Source organism: Diorhabda sublineata, chromosome 1 (genome assembly GCF_026230105.1).
Source record: "Diorhabda sublineata isolate icDioSubl1.1 chromosome 1, icDioSubl1.1, whole genome shotgun sequence".
NCBI lineage: Eukaryota > Metazoa > Arthropoda > Insecta > Coleoptera > Chrysomelidae > Diorhabda > Diorhabda sublineata.
In genome coordinates, this window is record NC_079474.1 from 35404507 (window position 1) to 35427603 (window position 23097).

At 31.1% G+C, this 23097-nt stretch overlaps 1 protein-coding gene across 1 annotated transcript in view; it reads right to left on the reverse strand.

Annotated features, from left to right (window-relative positions):
- The window catches only part of LOC130443011 (homeobox protein B-H1), a 53579-nt gene that overhangs the window by 23498 nt on the left and 6984 nt on the right, over positions 1 to 23097 (reverse strand). Inside the window, exon 2 of the mRNA XM_056777454.1 lies at positions 16 to 223. Within this exon, the coding sequence (XP_056633432.1) occupies positions 16 to 223 (208 nt within the window). The remainder of the gene's footprint in view (positions 1 to 15; positions 224 to 23097) is intronic.

The window sequence follows — 23097 nt, forward strand, 5'->3', positions numbered from 1 at the left end:
GTTGGGTTGTCTTACCGTCGATTTTGGTACCAGGTTTTTACTTGTGTGTCGGTTAAACTGAGTTTCGCCGCCAATTCCATCCTATCTTGAACGCTAAGGTATTTTTGTCTTTCGAAACTTTTCTCTAACGTTTGTAATTGAAGATCCGTGAAAGCCGTCCGCGCTTTTCTCTGTTTTTTACTTATTGCACCGTTTTTAGATAAGGAATCGTCACCATTTTGACCTGAAACAAAAAACAAACATACATACGTTTTTCCGAACGTTCGTTTTGTTATTAAAGAATTCAATCAGAGCCCAGAAACTATTCTATGAGCTAATGATATTTAAAATAGAAATTTTTTTTTATCCAAAGTTTATTACAATATAATACGTTTACAAAAACTATTTTGAAAAGGGTTCTTTGTTAAGCACCAAGTAATTTTATTAGAAATCCCAAGATTAACGTCAAAGTATGTATAACAAAAGTTGAGGGTTAAGCTTCGTTGCTTTTATACACGTATCGATTTCAGTTAGTATTGTCTAGAGCTTTTCAAAGGGATTTGCCATAGTTAAACTGTTAAAAGTCGTACTAGCAAATGTTGATTTTCAGACGCGTCAAAAATAACAAAAACTCCAACAGGAAGTCGATTGTATATACGAGGTATTTAGTAAGTCGACGCAAACGTTTACAAAAATTGTTAATAAAACTGGAAAAAGTCGATTCAATTTTTTATTAACCCTGTATATGAGTTGAAAGTTATGTTGTAACAAAATATTTATCAAATTAAGCTTTGAAACAAGGTTTTTCATTTAAATACAATTATCATAATGCTATAATTCAACCAGTTAAACATCAAATCGTAATTCACTTAGTAGAATTTGTTGTATATTTAGAATTCTATTGAATTTATTAGATTTTTCGATTTAGTACTAAACAAGATACAAAATATTGTTTCTAATATATGACACGCGTTTCGATAACCAAGTTATCATCTTCAGAGATTGGTAAACTGGTGCGAGTTTCAATGAAACGTGTTTAGGGTTATTGATTCAAAATTTAAAAAGAAGTTTCAAGTTTTAAGTGAGAAATTGAAGAAATTGAAACCGCATCTCAAGAAAATTTCTTTGAAACTAATCAACATTTTGATATGGGGCGATTGATAACATGTTGTATCTCGTTCTACGAGTTAATAATCAATTTTTTTCCCGTCTTAAAATATTTTATTGTATTTGAAAGTCATTTTATTCTTTTTAGTCTATCATTTTTCGCAATTATTAATTTCGAGAACGAAAAGTATAAAGCAGATGTCCGTATCAAATTGGCCTTTTAAAAATAAAATAATTGCGCGAGAAGTAGTTCCATCATTATTAATAATTTCTTTCTAATGGATAGTGAATGTTATAAGATACCATCTGTTTCCTCGTGGTATTTATAATAATTTCAATAAACTATTCAAACATTGATTAATTAAAACGTTGAAATAAATACCTACCTATACGGAATTTGAGTTAAATTCTTCGATTTCTACCCGGTTTATAAATTCATTGGACGATCCCTGTCGCAGTTAACAAAAGATTTATTTCCCATTATCATTGCCTAGGTTTCTAGAACTATTGAAAAGCTCAACTTATTCCATTACCAACAACTAAGTGCGGCTTTATTCGAGCTTTTACTGTTGAAAAGCTCTCTCATCAACAAATTTATAATTGAAAATGTTTCCTATTGAAGCTTTCGAACGGCTAACAACACCATTCGAATACTGATTAATAGTCCTTTTATCGATCAAAACGACTCAACATCCATGGAAAATCGAGGGTATTTCGTGAAATAAACACTATTAAGTTTTGTTATTTTCGCGTAATACGATTTGTCGCGCCTTTCAATTATTATTGATATGTTTTTATATCGTACTCAATCAAAAAATAACGTATCAACCGTATAAAAAATACGAATTTCCATTATACTTTTAATAATTACCAACGATAAGAAAAATGCACCTGAAGAATAAATTTCAAAATGAGATATGGTGAAAATCAAAATGTACCATTGAAAAGTTGAAAAATTATATACAGTGGGTCATAAAAACAACATTTCTAATGAAAAACTGACAGATGCACTAATCAACAAAAAACTGAATTAATTCAAACATAAAACGTTTTATAAAGTACGAAAAAGGAAATTAATAACAGTTAGTTAACGAACAAATCTAGTAAAAATATAAAACGACCCTAATCTCATTGAAAATTCATCAAAAAATGGCCTTTTAAGGAATATAAGCTGGTAGAAGCGTTTGTACAAAATGTAATTGTTTTTATTTTTCGTAGAGATGCGGAAAATATTTTTCAAGTTCCACCAGTACAAGATGTTATCTCCTATAGATTAAAAACATCTATCTTCAATATCTCTTTCCCCAGCAGTATAAAGAAAATCATACAGGTCTTCGAAGTCTTCTTTATTTGCTGCTCGATTTTTTCTAGACAATTTTTAAGAACTACAGTCGACAAGAGCTTGTCTCTGATGAGTCCATAATTCTCACTAAGATGCCTCGACGCTTTAACACAGTTTTCCAAATACGAGGGCACGCATAAAATACATTTCCAATATCTCTCAGAAGATGTCTGAGTCAAATAATATTTGTGGGGTTTTCCCAGCTCTGTAGGTTGTTTTTTCGTTCTTAATTCGTGATTTCTGTTTGGGTTTTCTCTGGTAGAAGGCGCCAGTTAGTTATGGGCAGCATTCCGTTATTGGAAGTCATTAAAGATGTTAAGTAAGTTTCCTCTTCATCCGATTTCTATGATTTTTGTTTTAAAATCTTCGTTTTTACGGCGGATTTATGGAAAAAAATATGAGGAATATCTCACCTCGATATTTCATATAGCTTTATGACTTTAAATGTAATCATAATTGCACTTTTTTGCATATAATCGCTCATAACTTTTTTACAAGGTATCAAATGCAGTTCATATATTTTTTTTGTCAATCTACACAAAAAACCGAACATTTTGGAAAAAAATATTGAAAAATGTGTGTTTATTCATTTTTTTTCTCACTTGAAGATTTTATACGGTTTTTTGACTTTAAATTCTCCTTAACAGTCAACTTTAGCAAGATTCTATTTTTAATTTTTCAAAGTTAACAACTACAAACTACGTTAAGTAATTTTAAGAATGTTTTTGTTTATATAACTTTTATGATTACTTAATAAAAAAAGTACAAACGATTATATTTGAAAAAAGGTCAATTTTAAGAGAAACTGTTTTTATTTTTAATTGTAAAAACATGATAAATCAACATTTTTGTATAATTTTTGTTCCAATTGTTCTTTTTTGGGTGTAGATTATGAAAAAAAATATAATAACTTCATTTGATTATTTGCAAAAAAGTTATCAACAAGTATATGTGAATGAGTGTATTTCCATGAACATTTAAAGCGATGAAATTAATATTTTTTTATTCCCATAATTTTTTTCGTAAATCCGCCGTAAAAATGAAAATTTAAAAAAAAATTTATCGAAATCGGGCGATTTTTCGATTATATAGAACCAAAAAGGGGTCTGCGAAAGTATAAAATTACCAAAATTGGAGGTTACCTTAATTTTAATGAGGTAGAAGGATTTTTTTTGCTGCAATCTCACTCAACAACCTTCCAGTTTTTATTCACTACCAACCACCAAGTGCTCGGTATGGATATTTTAAATAAAAATCTAACAGCATATGATTTTTTCTTAACGATGATGTTTATCTTTATACTTTTCAAATTAAAGAAAACACAAGTAGATGCAGAGATACAAGCTTGTATAACAGTCCGACAAGAATCCAAAAATTATATATATTTTGAAAAAAAATTTTCTTTTCTAATGAAACTAGGAATTTTTTATTAGTATAATAATTCAATTATATTAGACAAGAGCTTGTCTCTGATGAGTCCATAATTCTCACTAAGATGCCTCGACGCTTTAACACACTTTTCCAAATACGAGGGTACGCATAAAATACATTTCCAACATCTCTCAGAAGATGTCTGAGTCAAATAATATTTGTGGGGTTTTCCCAGCTCTGTAGGCTGTTTTTTCGTTCTTAATTCGTTATTTCTGTTTGGGTTTTCGCTGGTAGAAGGCACCAGTTAGTTATGGGCAGCATTCCGTTATTGGAAGTGAATACAGGGGTCATTGAAGATGTTAATAGTTTCCTCTTTATCTGCTTAAATTCTGCGTTTGTTATTTGAATTAAAGTCGAGCTAATTTGAGGCTTAGATAGTATTTTTCAAATTTCAAATCAACTATTGTCTGATCTTTACATGTGTGTTTGTCCTAAAAATAAAAATAAGAAACATCTAGTATAAACAACACTAGAAATCACCAAAAACGACGATACGTACTAAGCTAGTTATTTAAGGTTTTGTAATTTTTCAAATTGTACGAGTAATTATAATTTTTTATCTTTCCTAACGATCTTTCAGAAGCTTCTTTTGACCAACGAATAAATTCATTAAGAATTATATACGATAACGATTTTAGTAGAGATTAATCGTCCTCGACGGAAATTAATTGAACTTGACGAACACATACAACAACGAATAATATAAAAAAATAAATATTAATTCATTATAGATATGTAGGCGCGTCTTGAACAACAACCCGACCGCATCTCGGTGGTCCTAAGCGCCAAACATCCACTTTTCTTATCTAAGTGACGTCCATGTCGTCCCTCAAATCGATTTAAAATTAAACCGTTGTCTCGGATAAGCGTCAGATCAAAATTGTGTATTTATCCTTTATCTTAATGTTTCGTTATCAAAGTATTTATTTCAATTAAGTATTTCGCGATGTCCTATACACCCACCAGGCCAACGGCCGGCCGGTTCGTGTTTTATGCAGAATATATGCATTGTCACCTACAAGATTTGTTCGTTCATTTTTATTTTATACTGAAATTTATCGTTTAAATTCTTCGTGAAACTTCATTGCAGATGCGCGTAAAACAGATCGAAATAAAGCAAGAATGTAACTAAATAATGAATTGACAGTTCAAATCTAAGACAGCGTTCATTGAATCAATATTCGATTTCCCAGCAAGTTCCTAAATATTAAAATCAAATTTTAAGGTGATTTGAACGCTTCAACTGCATCTTCAGGTGTACAAAAAAAATCATTGGGTACTAAACGAGGACTATACGGAGGACGTTTCTTGATTTTCTCGAAGCAAACAAACGCTGATGTATCATTCAGAATTATTCGTTTTAGGTTGATTTAATGCAACGGTGGGACAAGTCCAGTTATACTGAAAAAACGGGCGGTCATTTGCTTCGAGGTGCTTTCTTGCGCAAACAATTTTTGATGAATTTGGTTCGATTTGAAATAACCAAACAGTTCATTGCTGTTTAGGTTCGGATAGATCGATGATTCGTCGGCTGTTACGATCTTATAGATATAGTTTCACTAAGATCAAGACCAATAAAAATGTCAATGTCAGATTTGACATATTTACATCAATGTTGCCATATCTCGAAACTTGAATAGCAACCCTCGATTGTTCCAAAATTTAGGACTAAAATGATTATTTTAGGTTTAATATTTTTCGTTATATGGATCATACGGCTCATGGATCGGTATTTTTAGATCAAGTTATAAGGTAGCGAAAAAATATAATTGAATTATTATAATACAAAATTCCTAGTTTCATTAGAGAAGAAATTTTTTTTTCAAAATATACATAATTTTTGGATTCTTGCGGGACTGTTATACAAGCTTGTATCTCTGCATCTACTTGTGTTTTCTTTAGTTTGAAAAGTATAAAGATAAACATCATCGTTAAGAAAAAATCATATGCTGTTAGATTTTTATTTGAAATATCCATACCAAGCACTTGGTGGTTGGTAGTGAATGAAAACTGGAAGGTTGTTGATTGAGATTGCAGCAAAAAAATCCTACTACCTCATTAAAATTAAGGTAACCTCCAATTTTGGTAATTTTATACTTTCGCAGACCCCTTTTTGGTTCTATATAATCGAAAAATCGCCCGATTTCGATAATTTTTTTTTAAATTTTCGTTTTTACGGCGGATTTACAAAAAAAATTATGGGAATAAAAAAATATTAATTTCATGGTTTTAAATGTTCATGGAAATGCACTCATTCACATATAATTGTTGATAACTTTTTTGCAAATAATCAAATGAAGTTATTATATTTTTTTTCATAATCTACACCCAAAAAAGAACAATTGGAACAAAAATTATACAAAAATGTTGATTTATCATGTTTTTACAATTAAAAATAAAAACAGTTTCTCTTAAAATTAACCTTTTTTCAAATATAATCGTTTGTACTTTTTTTATTAAGTAATTATAAAAGTTATATAAACAAAAACATTCTCAAAATCACTTAATGTAGTTTGTAGTTGTTAACTTTGAAAAATTGAAAATTTTCACCATTAAAAAAATAGAATCTTGCTAAAGTAGACTGTTGAAGAGAATTTAAAGTCAAAAAACAATATAAAATCTTCAAGTGAGATAAAAAATGAATAAACAAACATTTTTCAATATTTTTTTTCCAAAATGTTCGGTTTGTTTGTGTAGATTGACAAAAAAAATATATGAATTGCATTTGATGCTTTGTAAGAAAGTTATTAACGATTATATGCGATAAAATGCGTTATAATCGCATTTAAAATCATAAAACTATATGAAATTTCCAGACGAGATATTTTCCGTAAAAACGAAGACTTTAAAAATAAATTCTTGGAAATCGGATGATTTTTCGATTTTCTAGAGCGTTTATGATAACATTTAAAGTCAGAAAACTACATGAAATCTTTAAGTGAGGTAAAAAATTAATAAACAAACCTTTTTCAATATTTTTTAATCATAACACCATATAAAATCTCCAAGTGAGATATTTCCCATATTTTTTCCCAGAAATCCGTCGTAAAAACGAAGATTTTAAAAAAAAATCGTCGAAATCGAATGATTTTTCAATTTTCTGGGGCCAAAAAAACGAGGGGACCGCGAAATTTTAAAATTACCCAAATTTTCTATACTAAACTGATTATATATCATAATTGATTAACTTGTAGTGACTCTCTTTCAGAGCTATTTTCTGAACCCCTTTTCATAACGTTTTTTATGTTATTTGTGACGCCGCTGTGTTTATATCTTTAGAAAATAAAATGGACAGTTGGCAAACATTTATATAAATAGTTAACGATGCGACAAATATACCGGGTTAATACCGGCATTTTTGTATGAAATTACGACAAAAATTACAGGATGGACGATTTAGATACTGAAATTCCACTTATTTACATTACGGTTTCGAAAAAAAAGAAGCAATTTAAATGTCATTATCTCTTTATATGTGTCACATGATTTTTTTTGTTTATACATGCAGGTAATCCAAATGATTCGTATTTAATGAATGAAAGAATTTTACTATTATAATGAATTTATAGTCCTCCCTGTATTTTAGACATATAAATGGTTTTTTTTGATATTTTGATAAATTAAGCTACAATTGGAGATATGTATTTATTTTTGAAAATAGTTATTTTCCTCCCAAAATGAAAAAAAAAGAAAAATGATTCTTTTTCTATTATACGTGTGAGTAAATCTTTTTTGAAAATTGGTTGTGTCATCGAACAAACATAACCTCATCACGCTTATTTGAATTTTTGAATTTTTGGTAATTATCTAGATTAGGTTACAACCCTCCGATTTCGTTAAAACTTTAATATGTTATAGGGAAAATTATGCTGAAAAATTTGATATCTATATGTAGGGCGCGGAAATCATACCTTCACATAGTTGTTTAACTTTGAATTTCCAGTTTGTTTACATACGACTATCGTTAGTAAATGTATCAATATTTGCTTTTTAATTCGTGTTTGACTATGAAAAAGATAAAATTCTATGAATTTTTCTGTTTTGCTGTTTATTCATTGATATTCTATCAATATTCTTAGTTAAAATTAGTGGTTAGGTTAGGTTAGGCTACGTTGGGTTAGGTGAGGTTAGGTTAGGTTAGGTTAGGTTAGACATGCGAACCTAAACTATGATGTATAAATTATTTTTCATTTTCTGGAACTTCAAAGTTGAAAAATTATGTGAAGGGATGATTTCCGCGCCCTACATATATATATCAAATTTTTCAGCGTAATTTTCTTTATAACATACTAAAATTTTAACTAAATCGAAGAGGTGTAAGCTAATTTAGATAATTACCGAATATTTTTCATCACTAGTGAAACTTTTTCATATTATGTGATTCCGGTAAAAGATTTTCCAAGTGTGGTGAACCTTCATGAAATAGGAAACCGATTGATTCACTATTAATACCAACTAATACACTATTTATTATAAAAATAATTCATTTATTATTAGAGATAACACAAAAAAAATCCGTCATCTCATTTTATCACAAACAGAATTTTTTTCCAATAAATTTCTAGCTAAATAAAGAAAAATCTGTATAGTAAGAGAATATGTCTTGTGACGGAAACGTGAGCGGCATTCAGTTCGGCAAAGTGGGTAAGTTTGTTAGATTTAGACGACCTTATGGCGAAGGGAGAAATTCACCTTCGTAACCTTTTCACGACCCTACTTTTTCTCTTTCCACAATTCTCCGTGGAAGTTTGCTAAAATAAAGAAGTTCACAACTCCGTCTACTATATATTTAGAAAGTATATAAGGCCTACAAAAATCGACAAACAATATATTATTTATACAGAGTGAGTTTTATATATGGAACGCCTCAATTATCTCAGAAACGACATTATTGAAAATCACAATGGATCGTGTAATAATGTTTATCCTAACCGAAATCCCATAACAAAATACTGTCAGTAAAAGATTTATCCAAATCAGGTCGCAGAAAAACTGCATCAACTAAAAACACATTTTTAGTTTATGTCCTGCTAGAAGACTTAAATATTGGACAAATACCCAGGGCACTTGATATTTCGCGAAAATTCTTGATGAAAAAAATTTTGCGTTATAATAAATTCCATCTATACAAAGAAAAGTTGTTTCAAGAGGTGTCAAATGACGATTTTGATAGACGTGAATAGTTTGCAGACAAAAACGATTTTTGTATTAACGGAAACGTAAATCGCCATAATTGTAGATGCTGGTCACGTAACCATCCTCATTGGATGCGTTGATCCCGTACCCAAAAAGATAGGATTACTACAAAAATATAAAGAATTGAACAGTCGTAGATGTTACAAAATATATTGAAAAGTTTTAAAAATCGCTTGGTTTGTTGTTAAGTGAATGGACAACATTTTGAGCATCTGTTGTAATCTCCTGAATATTTTCTAACATGACACAAACATTCAAAGATTTGTCAACAGTTGTTGTAGGTTTTCTGCGTGAATTTTGGATATCTCAAGAAATAGTTAAGCTAAGTTAGATTAAATTACAGAATCATCTACGTAATCTTCGCAAATATTTTGATCTAAAGATGCACTGTACAATTTCCTCACCCCACCAACAAAATCTACAACCTTACTGTGTGATAAGTCCAAAAAAAACTCGAACTGTCTGCTTTCTTAACACATTTGTTTTTATTTGTACTAACCCTCGTATATAATGTAATTTCACAATTAAATTTTGCCAAAGGAAAAAAACACAAAATTTGGACAATTTCCTAGGTATTATAGAAAAATTTGATTTAGCATGTCGTTAATATGAAAAATTTAGGGGACAAAATAAATCTACTACCCTATTTAATTAATTATTAACTTATAATTAATCATTGGGTTATATTTTATATCTAAAAAGATGTAATCGTAATTTTTATACATTCGTGGTGAATATTTTCGTTTTCTATATAGAAATGGAAATAATAATAACTCGTTTTAATTACAAATTTATTACTTTCAGTTAATTAACCTGCTTGCTTGCGACGAGAATCAGTTTATGTCGGAAATAAAATATTTTAATGACATTTAATAAATAATTTTTAATAGTTACCTAACACTTTTTCTATTTATAATTAGCGTTGCAGATTCATGACTTGCTTTGTAATCTTTTCGTCCTTTGATATAATTTTCAAAATGAATTCAACCTCGGGTGAAACAAATGTAGTCATTTCGGATTTATTTATTCTAACATTGGAGTTTTCGAAAAAATTTTATTACACACACAAAAATTTCTATTGATTCCTTTTTTATTTTCTATTCGTTTGGAGAACAAAACAAATAGAATCAAACCGATTCTTTATCGGTTAGAGCATAAGTTCCTTTTTATTCAAATCTCTTCTACCTACTCGTTCGTTCTTTAGTAATTTTAATCTGTGTTTCCGATTCTTTCTTCGTTTTTTTTTTAAATATATGGCACAAACTGTTATTGAATCTCAATCCTTCATATATTCTATAAAACATCCTTTATAATATTTTTAACATTTATTTTGGTATTAGAAGGAGGTCACAATCTAGTGATAGTTTCTTAATTGTAACAAAAAATACATTGATGAATCTAAAAGGCACTCACCAACTCAAAACAAATTATTCCAAATGTTCACATGCTGAACGCATATTTTATGAAGGTTATTCTATGCATTATAAATCTGTCAAAGTATTAACAATAGAAAATAAGATGATCAGTTAATAATTTATTTAAAAAAGTCAAATAATCTTAGTATAATGAACGTTATTATCAAGAAATTGTGAATTATGTGGAATTAAAAATACCAGAAAATATTCAGAAACAAAACTTACATTTTACTACAAACTCCGGAAGTTATTACGTGGTTTATTATACTTCTAATCAGTTTCATTTTTACTAAAGTTTCATTGCCAAAAAGACATTATAAATCGTGAATGATGATAATCAAAATTTTGAATTGAATAATAAACTTCCTGATGTGAATATGTCAAATCCGCCATTTTTAATAGTAAACGTATACACAACGTTTTGTTATACGAGTGATGTTTGATTTGTTTACAGATACTTTAAACTTTCGACGTGGATTAAACCAGTGTGCCGCTCGTTTCGACTGCACCATCGCGAGTCGCCGTGGTTTTCCAAATTCAATCGTTGTCACTACAGGATAATTTTCGTGAAGGATCGTCTAAAATTTCCCAAAACTTACCAACCCCTCGTATATCAAAACAAACATGTATTATCCATATTATAAACGTGTAAATAAACTCGAATGTGGGTGGTTGAAAGGTTAACTATATGCAAAATAATTCAAAATCGTTATTGGATGTAAAAATGTTTGTTTAATATAATTTATGTAAAGCTACATAACCGGCATCTCCAGTTTATTTACCTATACGAGTTAAAATTAACAAGATCAAAACATTATTTATAACAATTATGTGGGTTTTGTTCGGTTATGGGTGATTAGCACTTGTTGAAATTATACGTTATTCGTATGTCAATATTATAATCTGACGCCATTGAAAAGGCGTAAAAGCGTGGAAGCGCCGCGACGCTATAACGGCGTCACAATCTCTCTGATTGGTCCGCAACATCCGGCATCGTCCCTTATTCATCCCCTGATGATAACTATTAACGGACGTCGTCGTCGGGACGACTAAAACAATAGTCGAATATTACATAAAATAATAGTAAACGGAAATATTGTACGTTTAATCTAGTGATTAAAATTCAAATTTTAGTCACTTATAAATTAACTTTACTTTCGAGGTTTAAAAAATTTTCTAAAATACGAATTTTTAACGTATTAAGTACGTAGATTTATCGCTAGAGGCGCTGGTGATGTGACATTACATATTAGAATGAAATACAAAGAAAGTTGGGTTATATTTATATCTGTTATAATTCTCTGCTCCTTTCTCTCCTTTCACTAAACTCCCCACAGTAAAACGAAGATATATTAAACCAGAAATTTCTAAAATTGTCCAATTTTTTGATAATGAAAATTATATAAAACGCCAGTCTATGCATGGAACGCGGCTGTTACCATTGACGACTGACACACAGAAAATGACAACTGATAAATTGAAACAAATAAAATGAGAAGTTGACACGTGACGTTTGACAGCAAACATAGAACAAATATATGGAGAAATTTTCTTTCTTTTATACACTGAGAAATTGAAGGATTTGATATTAACACTGTTTCTTTATGAATTTACAGACTAAAAGATAAAATTGCCTAAAATCGTAATTTTTTATAGCAACCCTATTTAAATACTGTTAAATCTCCGTATACCTGTTTGTCATAACCCCGGTTTGATATTTTAAATATCGACACGGCGTTTTAATCCGAATAAGGGCGACAATCTGTCAGATGGGCCTTAACGTCTTCATGAGGTGTCCATTATCGTATTAAAACATCAAAAAGTGTTCTACAATATGAAAGAGGGAAATTGCTTTTTAAAAACCAGTAGTGATTTTTCTGGTCTGTAGGATAACACAAAAGAGAGCTTCAAATTTAAATGTCAACTTTGATAGGATTAGGGCGAGATAGAACGAGCCGAAGAAAAAGATAGCTTATTGGAAAAGGTAATCCTCTTAACGTATTTAGTTGATGGTCGATTTCAAAAGTCAATTTTACTACATGATGGGTTGGTTTCAATTTAATATGTTACCAATTTTATTATTCGCGTTCGGATTATCGAAAATTTTGGTAACTATCTAGTTGGCATTCTTCTTTTATTGTATATCAATCTCATTTTTGACTAATCTCTTCTTCTTTCTTTTTGTTTAAGACTAAATCTTGTTTCTTCTACTATTCAGCTTCTTCAAAAGTCCTGCTTTCGTGCTATATCTTGGGAAGTCGGCTGAGAGTTCTTGATTTTTTATCAATTGTCCTTTCGATCTCGTGGATCGTCCTTTATCCTGGCTATTTCCTTTTACTATTGATTTTGTTTTTTCTACAGATATCTGCATCTTAAGGTTTTCTGATGTTGTTTGGAACCGATATACTGCAATTCATCTTCGTTTTCGGCGTAGTATTAATATATTTATCAATCTTCTTTCCAGTTTGAATCATCTTAAGGTTTATTGCGTTCCTAACAGAGCTGCTCTCGTCGCTGAATTATTTTGTATCTGAAGGTCAAATCTTCTATCCTACTACAAAGTTTGGAACTTTCTTTTAGATCAAATTTCATTAAAATGTCCATCCATAGACATCCCGGTTCCAATATTTACATCTATTGCTTTTAGGAGAGAAATCCAAATCAAAATTTAGCGTTCGGTTCTTTTTTGTTCAGTTATAAACAAAATTTTGAATGTTTTGAACAGCTGTCAAATTGCAAAGTGTCCAATCACGAATTATCCTTTCTCTGGAAAATATGTAGCTAGTTGAATCAACTTTGTTTTTCCAAATTTTCACCTAAATTCTTTTAAGGTTTGTTCGGAAATCGATTTTCCAGATTTTAAAGCTCAATCTTTCTTAGTTTTCTCTTTGAAATTTTTTTCTATCCATAACTTTTTTATTTATTGACACCGGTAAAGGAAAATTCGATAATTATTTTTTTGCAGTGTAGGTAATAATTAAAAATGATACGTGTTCAGTATAACCGATTCGGCTATTAAAAATAAAACAATTAGAATGTATAGAACGTGGAAATGATCGCACACAGACCATAAACTGTTTATTGTAATAAATGTTGAAAATGCAGAATCTGGACTTCCTTTGCTTTGTTAAAATCACGCAAGCATTACGTAAATAGAGGAAGCCTTTGGTCGACATTCTAAAAATTATTTATTCCAATTAATATTACACATATTTTTTTTGTTTCGTCCTTCAATAACAGATGGCGATATTAGACCCGTCGTTCTAGTAAACTCATTCGTATATATTCTCAGTTGTAACTTCGGATTTTCGAAAGTAAATTTTTTATTTATCCGCGATTATCCACGTGAATAACGCTATTAAACATATCAAAAATAGAGGATACAAGATAGTAAATGAAATAATTTAGTAGAACCACTAGTTAGCTCATGAGATTACAGAAAAATCTGTAAAACATGGGTGTCACTTCCTCAACAGTATTAGGAGTCTTTTAGAAAGGTTTTTTTGTAGTTTCTTAACTGTATTTGAAACTAGAATGTACCAAAATCGCAACAAGAAACTAAGAAAAAGTGTTGGGGAATCTGTCGAAAAGTTGACAGTTTCTCACACTGGTAGAACAACAAACGCAGAGTTTTATCGTGAACTTTTGGATCAACTGGATGCGGAAAAAGACTTGGTCAACATTATAACACACCCTCTTATAAAAAAAAAATACCACAGGGAAAATTAATAAAGTATAGACGCCGTGTTACTTTGCATTTGAAAATATTTAATTTAAAACCATAGCCGATGGACTACCTCAACTACAACAGCAGGAACTTCGGCGAGTTCGCTTCGTACAACTTTATCACTGGAAGGAAGGTTATGTGGCTGGACTTGCATTTAAAAATACTTAATACAAGTAGTACAAACTCCCTAAATAAAACGATAATCCGTCCACATCTGACCGATACCTCATCTCGGAAATTTCGAGTAAATGTTAATTTCTCCCCGATATACCTGATACACTTTTTTAGGAAAAACCAATACCTTCTACCTACTCATTGTTTAATACTTTTACGAACCCGTTTCCTCTAGACAGCTGCGCCGTTTCCAAAGACTTTCTTTATATATTTTTTTTGTGTAAATAGTAATTTATTATAGTAAGTTCAAGTTATCGAACTTTGTGCTACTTTTCTATTAACTTCGCCATTAACTTTGCGGTCGTTTCTGTATTTTGAATCATACCACATCTTAAGAAACGCTTTGAAAACTATTTCCAGTTAACGAAGAGGTAATAATAATCGTTAAAGCATATTCCAGATTATTTTTCTAGAAATAGAATCCATAAGTTAAAAAAAAACATCACTGGGACAAGTTAAGGGTGTTCAGGTGTTTTTTTGATTGAACTACAAACCCGATTAAAAATATAAATATTATACCTAAACGGTTTGCATTACGACGATGATTTTGAAATGAAAAAATTACTCAATTGTAGTTTTTTCAATAAATTTCATGCGTTTTTTACGTAATATGTTTAGTTTTAGGGGGAGTTTTTTGAATTAGAATTGGACACCTTGTATATATGCCCAACATCTAATATCTGTTGTCGTTAGATCATTAAACTAGCAAAACGTGTTGTAAAAAGTACGGAAGTCGAACAATTTAGATCATTCCATCTTGACACGGTATTTTGTGATTAAGGGCTCACTACGAAATTATTGCAATTAACTACTGTATGTTTTTATTTAAGTTTCGTGGAATGTTTCGAATATCATTAGTCGAGAGTGAGGTCGAATTATTATTATTCTCTTTGTTGAAAAGCAAAAATTGATTTAATAATATCACCTTCGGGTGTGGATCGAGTATATAATTTAGACCGAAACTATTCTATAAGAAGCCATATTTTTACGTAACAACATACACGTCATCAAAGAATCAGTTTTTTACGAATCATTATATTCAAAGACAAACATTCCGATTGTTCATATAGTTAAGCCTCTATTTAAACCAGATTTGTAACTACTTTTATAATTCATTCATAGTGATATGACTATTCATAAATTGATAAAACTGCTACTTAAGTTTTGAGAAAGACTAATAAAAAAACCGATATCTCAAAAAATCCTTGAGACAGCTACAATTTTGAAGCTCTCCGCAGAAAAAAACTGATGATGCTTTTTTTGGAAACAGCTTACAAAAAAATCAATACAGTTTTTCGTGCTTTTTAATCACTCCGTTTGAGATAATTCCAAAATATGTTATGAAAAACGTTGACCTTGTAACATATTTTTGATTTACGGGAATAAAAAGGTTTCATTGGGTACCAAACAAGGACTGTACGGCGGATGATCCGTTAATTTGATGTTTTTACTGTTCAAAAACGTTCTTGTTTGAATTACCAAGAATTCTGAGATTTCCTTATCCCACTGATTGCGCCAAATACTTAAAAATTAAACCAAAAATAAATATTTACTAAAGATTTCTTCGTTCGAACGTATCTCATATACATAAATAAATTACGTACGTTTCAATATTTTTGATAGCATGTTTGTTTTATTTATTGTATATGTCTGGTACTGACTTACACAATAATCTGCTATTATATGTATTAGCCGTACAGTGACAAATAAATTACGTTTTAACAACCGTACAATAATTTTGATTCATAATTGGTCTAGATGTGAAATGGTACTCATTTCCTTGTGAACAAAAAAATTAACAACAATCAACTTTTTTAGAAATTAAAATTAATTGGTATTTGACATAAACGTAATCCGAAATTAGTTTATATACCATTCTGATTAAATTTAATTGGATATCAGTTTGATGAAAAAACATATTAACTAGCAGTTTAATCCAGTGGCGGCGCAAATATTTACAACTATTCACTATCGAAAAAAAAAAAAAAAATAACTATAGAAAAAGTTTTTAAGTATAAATATTCGGGATCTACAGCTGAATTTTTGAAAACAGTTCTAAACAACTAATCAGCTCCTCTAAGTCTTCTGATAAGCCTGTCGTGACTTAAAACTTAAATACCAACTTTGAACATCATTGAGAAAGACTGTAAGCACTTGTGAACGCTGAGCACACGTCATTTTATGAAAATGGAATCTTAAAAGTGACTAGTTGAATTTGGGGCTAGTAAAGCGAAAAAATTACTAATAGAAAGAATCGATAACAAATTTGGTTATAATAAGTATTGAACCTGCTTCATTGGTACCTATGTAGGAGCCCCCAGACATAAACTAGCTTAGGCCCGCGATGGGATAATGGTCAAAGCCTGGTTGAAGTCTTGGTAATCCGACCTCGGCCATCTTATAGTCAGCACAGCTCTGAAAAACTGTATAAAGTTTTGTTACATTGTTATCATTCCAGAGTTTCAACAATTCTGGGCCAATGACGGCTTCCAAACTAGATCCTATACTGGGCCCATCGTAAAATCCTGTATGGGTAGTTTTTCCGATCCCAGTTTGTCAAGTTAATAAGCCTTTTCGATCCTCTTGTCCAAAGTTATTAGGTTTCGGTTTACCTTCGTCAAATCTCTTGAAAAGAAGCCCGTGTCGATCGGTCCAAAAAAATTCAATCGCGTTGCTTCAAAAGATCGTGACAGGCGATTATCACATGTTTTTGAGGTACCTCAACCGAAATGAAAAAAATATTCCGACAGTTTATTCAAACTTGACCTTTGAACAACAAGAAAAGTCATATCCAATTAAATATATTTGTTAAAACCCTCGTAGTTACATATTATAAAAGTACCGTCTACACAAACGTGTGAAATTTTTGATTTGTTTACTTCGTTAAGTTACAATTGATTCTTAGATAATTTATTTTCATTTTTTGTATTTATATTTGTTATTTTTTTTATCTATACTTTTTTCCAACGTGATTATGTTTTAGTTGTTATTTCGATTACATTTTTAGCCGCCACTGTAGTCATAGTTGGCTCGTTATTCATTAATAAAGTTCTGATTCTTCACATCATTCACAATATACGATAATTATGTTTTTTTTTTTCAACACAATAGCCACAGTTTCATTGTTGGACTCGAATGTTTAATTAAACTAATTTTAAATTTATTCACACAGAACAAATCAGATGAATTTGTTACCGTTTTTTCATATATTGTTTCAAAAATATTACGAACGGTTATTCTGCTTCTAAATTAGCCCAATTAATAAATAGAAAAATTGATAATTAGCAGAATAAAATTAACGAATTTACGGTTTGTAAAACTCTGTATAACTTCTGTTGGATAATCGGTATGGAATCGACCATAACAGAGGTCCTAAAACAAAACAGAAAACATCTATTAAATAATTTGCAACAAATTGAGTTCGGTCCATAAATTAATTTTGCCACTGTGTATTAACAGGGTTGTGTTCGTCCACCTTTTCAGCTTCGACTCATAGAAAATCCTCATCAGAAAGTAATCCTGTTCAGTGTTGACAAGAAGTTTCTTTTTGGAGCTGAGAATATGGATACTCAAACGCAATGTTTACTCAAACCTCTTGTTTTAAATGGAAGCTTGAAACCTCAATGCAAATTTTGAGCGAAAACTAGAAGGTTGCTGAAAATGATCTGTCCATATCATGAGAGGTTCAAAATACGAATTTCAAATTTGAAGAAAAGAATCAGGCATTTATTTAAAGAAAATTAGCACTTTTTATTTGATCCGACAGTACAAATTTTTCAATTTGGAGTGGTGAAAGTGCCACTAAAAATGGCGGAAATCTCATCAATCAACAGAACATTTTGTTCTAAATTATAAATTCGAATTTAACGAGGAAAATATGAAAGGGCGTACGCACGTAAAGCCTCGCCGTTACCGACGATAACATCTTAATTCACGTTGTGTTGGATAAATAAAAACGAAGGACTTTTCGAATTCCAAAGATCTGTCAGGACACGGTATATAACAAAACGCTCTCGTTCTATTTATATTTGATTTCGAGCGATATTCAAATGATCGTCGAAACGTCACGCGAACCGACTGTTAACGGCTCTCAAATACAAATTTGAGTGGATGGGAATTTATTATCAAGTGTTAACCGAATGCCCTCTGGCGGACTATTAATCTAAACGATACCTGTGACTCACCATCGACGGTCATTCGATGACCTTATCTAATTTTGTTATATAAGGTCTATTAATTGATTTGAACCGGGAATCTTCATCACTCTATTACCTGATTAACCAGATACATCGTTACACAAGAGAATATTAAGATAAAATAAATATATATGGTCAATATTTCTTAAATTGACGATATCAGAAGACTAGGAATCTTCAGTTAAAAGTTTTAACCTTTTAGAAAGTTTCTTCTGTTCCTAGAAGACTCTGTAGGTGATCATAGGGAAGGTTCAATTCTATCTGATGTATTAGCTTACTTAGAATTACCAGGTGCATGCATCCAGTCAATCTCTTTTTGAGATTTTATACAAACATGTTTTTGATAAACTCCAAAAACTTTTATGCCACTAAAACGATCTGAAAGTACATAGATATACGTCTTGAATCTCTATAGCAACTGGACAATCAGCTAAAATCTAAATTTCAAACGATAAATCGTTTAGTTTAACAAAGATTAATGAACTTTCGGAGGAAAATATTTTGGATTCAAATTTTTAATTAATCAGTCATGTGTAATAAAAATTATGTAATTTACAGCACGTATCTAGCACTCATAATAGCGCTGATATTAATTTTTAAAAATTTAATATTTTTACTTCGCCTCAATTTCTTCTGCAGCGCGCCAATCGCTTGCTTCGTCACCCGCGCCGATCGAGCTTCGTTCGACAAGCTACAACAGCATTCAACATCACTATTACTGCACCAAATGAAGTATTCTTAAGAACCCCTAAGAGAAATTTTCATTTTAAGAAAACTCAGTTACGTACCATTCCAAAAATACACATTCTATTCAATTTTGTTACATTCCAAACTGCTTTTATGGCATTCTTTGTATACCTATACTCCAAAACCAAGACGGGATTGTGCAAGTCTAAAACCAGGACCACATATGAGACCACATGCGAGGCTGCAAGACCACATATGAGGCTGCAAGACCACATGCGGGACTACAAGACCGATTATGAAGCTGCAAGACCAAGACCAAAACCACATATGAGGCGTAAGACAACCTATGACGCGGCAAGACCACATGCGAGTCTACAAGACCATATATGAGGCTGCAAGACCAAGACTAAAACCACATATGAGGTGTAAGACCACATATGAGGCTGCAAGACCACATGAGGCTGCAAGACCAAGACTAAAACCACATATGAGGCGTAAGACCACATATGAGGCTGCAAGACCACATGAGGCTGCAAGACCAAGACTAAAACCACATATGAGGCGTAAGACCACATATGAAGCTGCAAGACCACGTATGAGGCTGCAAGATCACATATAAGGTTTTAAGACCACATATGAGGCTGCAAGACCAAGACTAAAACCACATATGAGGCGTAAGACCACATATGAAGCTGCAAGACCACGTATGAGGCTGCAAGATCACATATAAGGTTTTAAGACCACATATGAGGCTGCAAGATCAAGACCAAAACCACATATGAGGCGTAAGACAACATATGAGGCTGTAAGACCACATATCAGATTGTAAGACCACATATGAGGCTGCAAGACCAAGACCAAAATCATATATGAGGCTGCAAGACCACATATAACGCTGCAAGAACACATGCGAGGCTACAAGACCACACATGAGGCTGCAAGAACACATGCGAGGCTACAAGACCACATATGAGGCTGCAAGACCACATATGAGGCTGCAAGACCACATATAAGCCCCTAAGACCACATATAAAGCTGCAAGACCAAGACCAAAACCACATATGAGGCTGCAAGACCACATATAAGGTTTCAAGACCACATATGAGACTGCAAGACCAAGATGAAGACCGGCTATGTCTAATGATTTCTCGCGTTTTCAAATTCTTGTATGTCTATGGAGATTCGGTCGGTTGAAGTTAAATTGTTGATAAAATGATTTTAGTTAGTTATTCATAAATTCTTGATTCGCCCATTATAAAAAATGAAAGTATTCAGAACAAAATGAGGAGTATATTAAGCGGGGAATCATTTAATTTGATTGAAAGGAAACATAATTAAATATTACATCAAAATCATAGAGGAGTCGAGAAATGTTAAATTTTATATATGCACGCTTTAGTGAATGCTTAATTTAAAATTATCGAATAGTATGTATGTAAATTGACGTGTTGTGAGAAAGAATGTTAAAATGTGCCTATTATAAAGTCATAATACTTTCAAATCCTCAATTTTGAAATTATAATGGATGGAAATAACTTTTCTACGAGTTTACCAAAGCGAATAAACAAATTTATATGTTTAAAGATTACTTAATAGAAATTATACAGATTATATACACATTTATAGGTATTTTTCGGATCAACATTGTTTTTTATAAGGACTAACAACAGGCTATATGACAATATTCATCAGGTAATAGCCCAAAAAAGTTTTCGTAAACTGAATTATACAAATTCCTGTTGGTGATGATGAATTCCTCAACAGATTTTTTTAGTATTAAATTCAATATACAGAATGAGTTTTATGTACGGAACGCCACACAAAAACAACTTGACGATTCAATAAATTTTTATTGAAAGTCACAATGGATCGTGTAATAATGTATATCCTAACCGAAATCATATAACAAAATACTTTCAGTAAATTAATAACAAAGTTTAACTAAACGAACTTTACATTGCTGTTTAGAGTGTTTTCGAGCTGATTTCAACCAAATTTTCCACTTTTTCGATTTGTCCAAATAGTTTCACAATATGAAAGTGAAATAACGATTTGTCAAACTCAGTATCTGAAGACGATAACTTGGTTATCGAAACGCGCGTCTGACAGTGTATGAATATCGCCAACGATTCCAGAAATTCAAATGGCCCATCACCGGAATTATAAAACGTCATGAAACTATTTTCATAAAAAACACGTTAGTCAATTCTAGTACGAAACAAAAAAAAAACGGTGTGAATGTTTGTGTTGACTCTATTTGCTTCACGCCCTTATCTTTAATCCGATCTCAAATTTCCGACCCTCAGATTAAAAATGAAAGGAAAATACGATAAGAAAAAAATAAAAATTGAAATGAATTTCTAACGGTGTATTCCATACCTCACAAACGAAAATAATAAAATATCTATCACAAGTAATTCAAGAAAAATTAATGTAATTTAAATAATCAGAAGCTGCGAATATATAGAGATTCGTTTGAAAGATAACCATGAAGAAGGAATGACACAAATAATGATAAAATAGAAGATAGAAGGTACAAGAAAGAAGAAAGAAAAATAAGATAAACATGCAGAGAAAAGAGACAAAAAATAAGTAATTTATGAACAAGATTTTCAAAAATCCAAGGAATTAGAAACAATTGAAGATATTATAGATGAAGGAATTCTTCAGTAGATGTTGAATTAGAAATCTCTCGGATAAATCCACAGTTGAATACGAAGAAAAACATTCCACCACCCCCAGTCATTTCAAGAGACCCTTACCATCGTTCGCGTGGATGTTTAGCACTTGGACTCTCCTCTAAGTTTTATGAAAGACTTTGGAGGTCTTTAAGAAAAGATCTAAATCAAGTGCCAAGATCAAATGCCGAGTGTCCTTTTGTAAGTTGACTTGGAAAGCTTAAGATCTTGGAAACTAATGTAGATAACGATGGAAAACCATCAATCGAAAATATATGTGTGAATATTAAATATTATTGGTTTTAATGTTGTTTATTCGGTGTTGAAGTTTCCACCTTGTTGATTTGGTTGAAAGCAATATAAATAATTGATTAATACAGTTGGTCAACAAACCTACACAAATCAAATAACTTACCTCTTCATAATTTATTCAATATTCGATTAAGGTTTGTTCACGATGATTTGGATCAACACGAGCGAAAGACTACTATTAGAAAAATAAATATTTAATATCGTATTATAACGATATATGTCATATCACGCGAAAGGCACAACCTTAAAGGTAAACAAAGTATCTAATCAAATTTTCAAAACGGAATTACTGTGAAAGAGATTGTTTTGTGGCTAGGATAGATATTGGATTATGCGAAGAGAAAACTGAAGAAACAGTAACAGATAAAATTGTTGAAAGATGCAATTGATATTAACGTAAAAGTAGATTCAAAATCTGATCTTTTTTAGGCTGAAAAACATTGACAAATTAACAAAAAATTGTAGAATCAAATAGGTAAAGTGAAAAACTTCATAATACGTTGGAAATGTTTATAACTAAAAAATAAAATGGAAAAAATATGAAAAAGTATGTTCCGAATAAACCACGATCATTCTATTTCGAAGTTGCCTTAACGTACCATACAAGGGAATTGAATATAGTGCATTTAAAGCAGTTATCCTTTTACATTAACCACCCTGAATGAAGTGCTAAATACCTTAAGATTTCTTCTAATTCCAATGTCAAGTCTATTGATGATAAAATATTTCAAATCACCATCGTTTATGGTTAACGGTCTCATTCTAACCTCATTCCAGAAATCCACCGGAACCAAGTCAGTAACTACTGAACTGAACGTATAACCGCTTGAGGACATCCCGGTGGAAGTTCGTA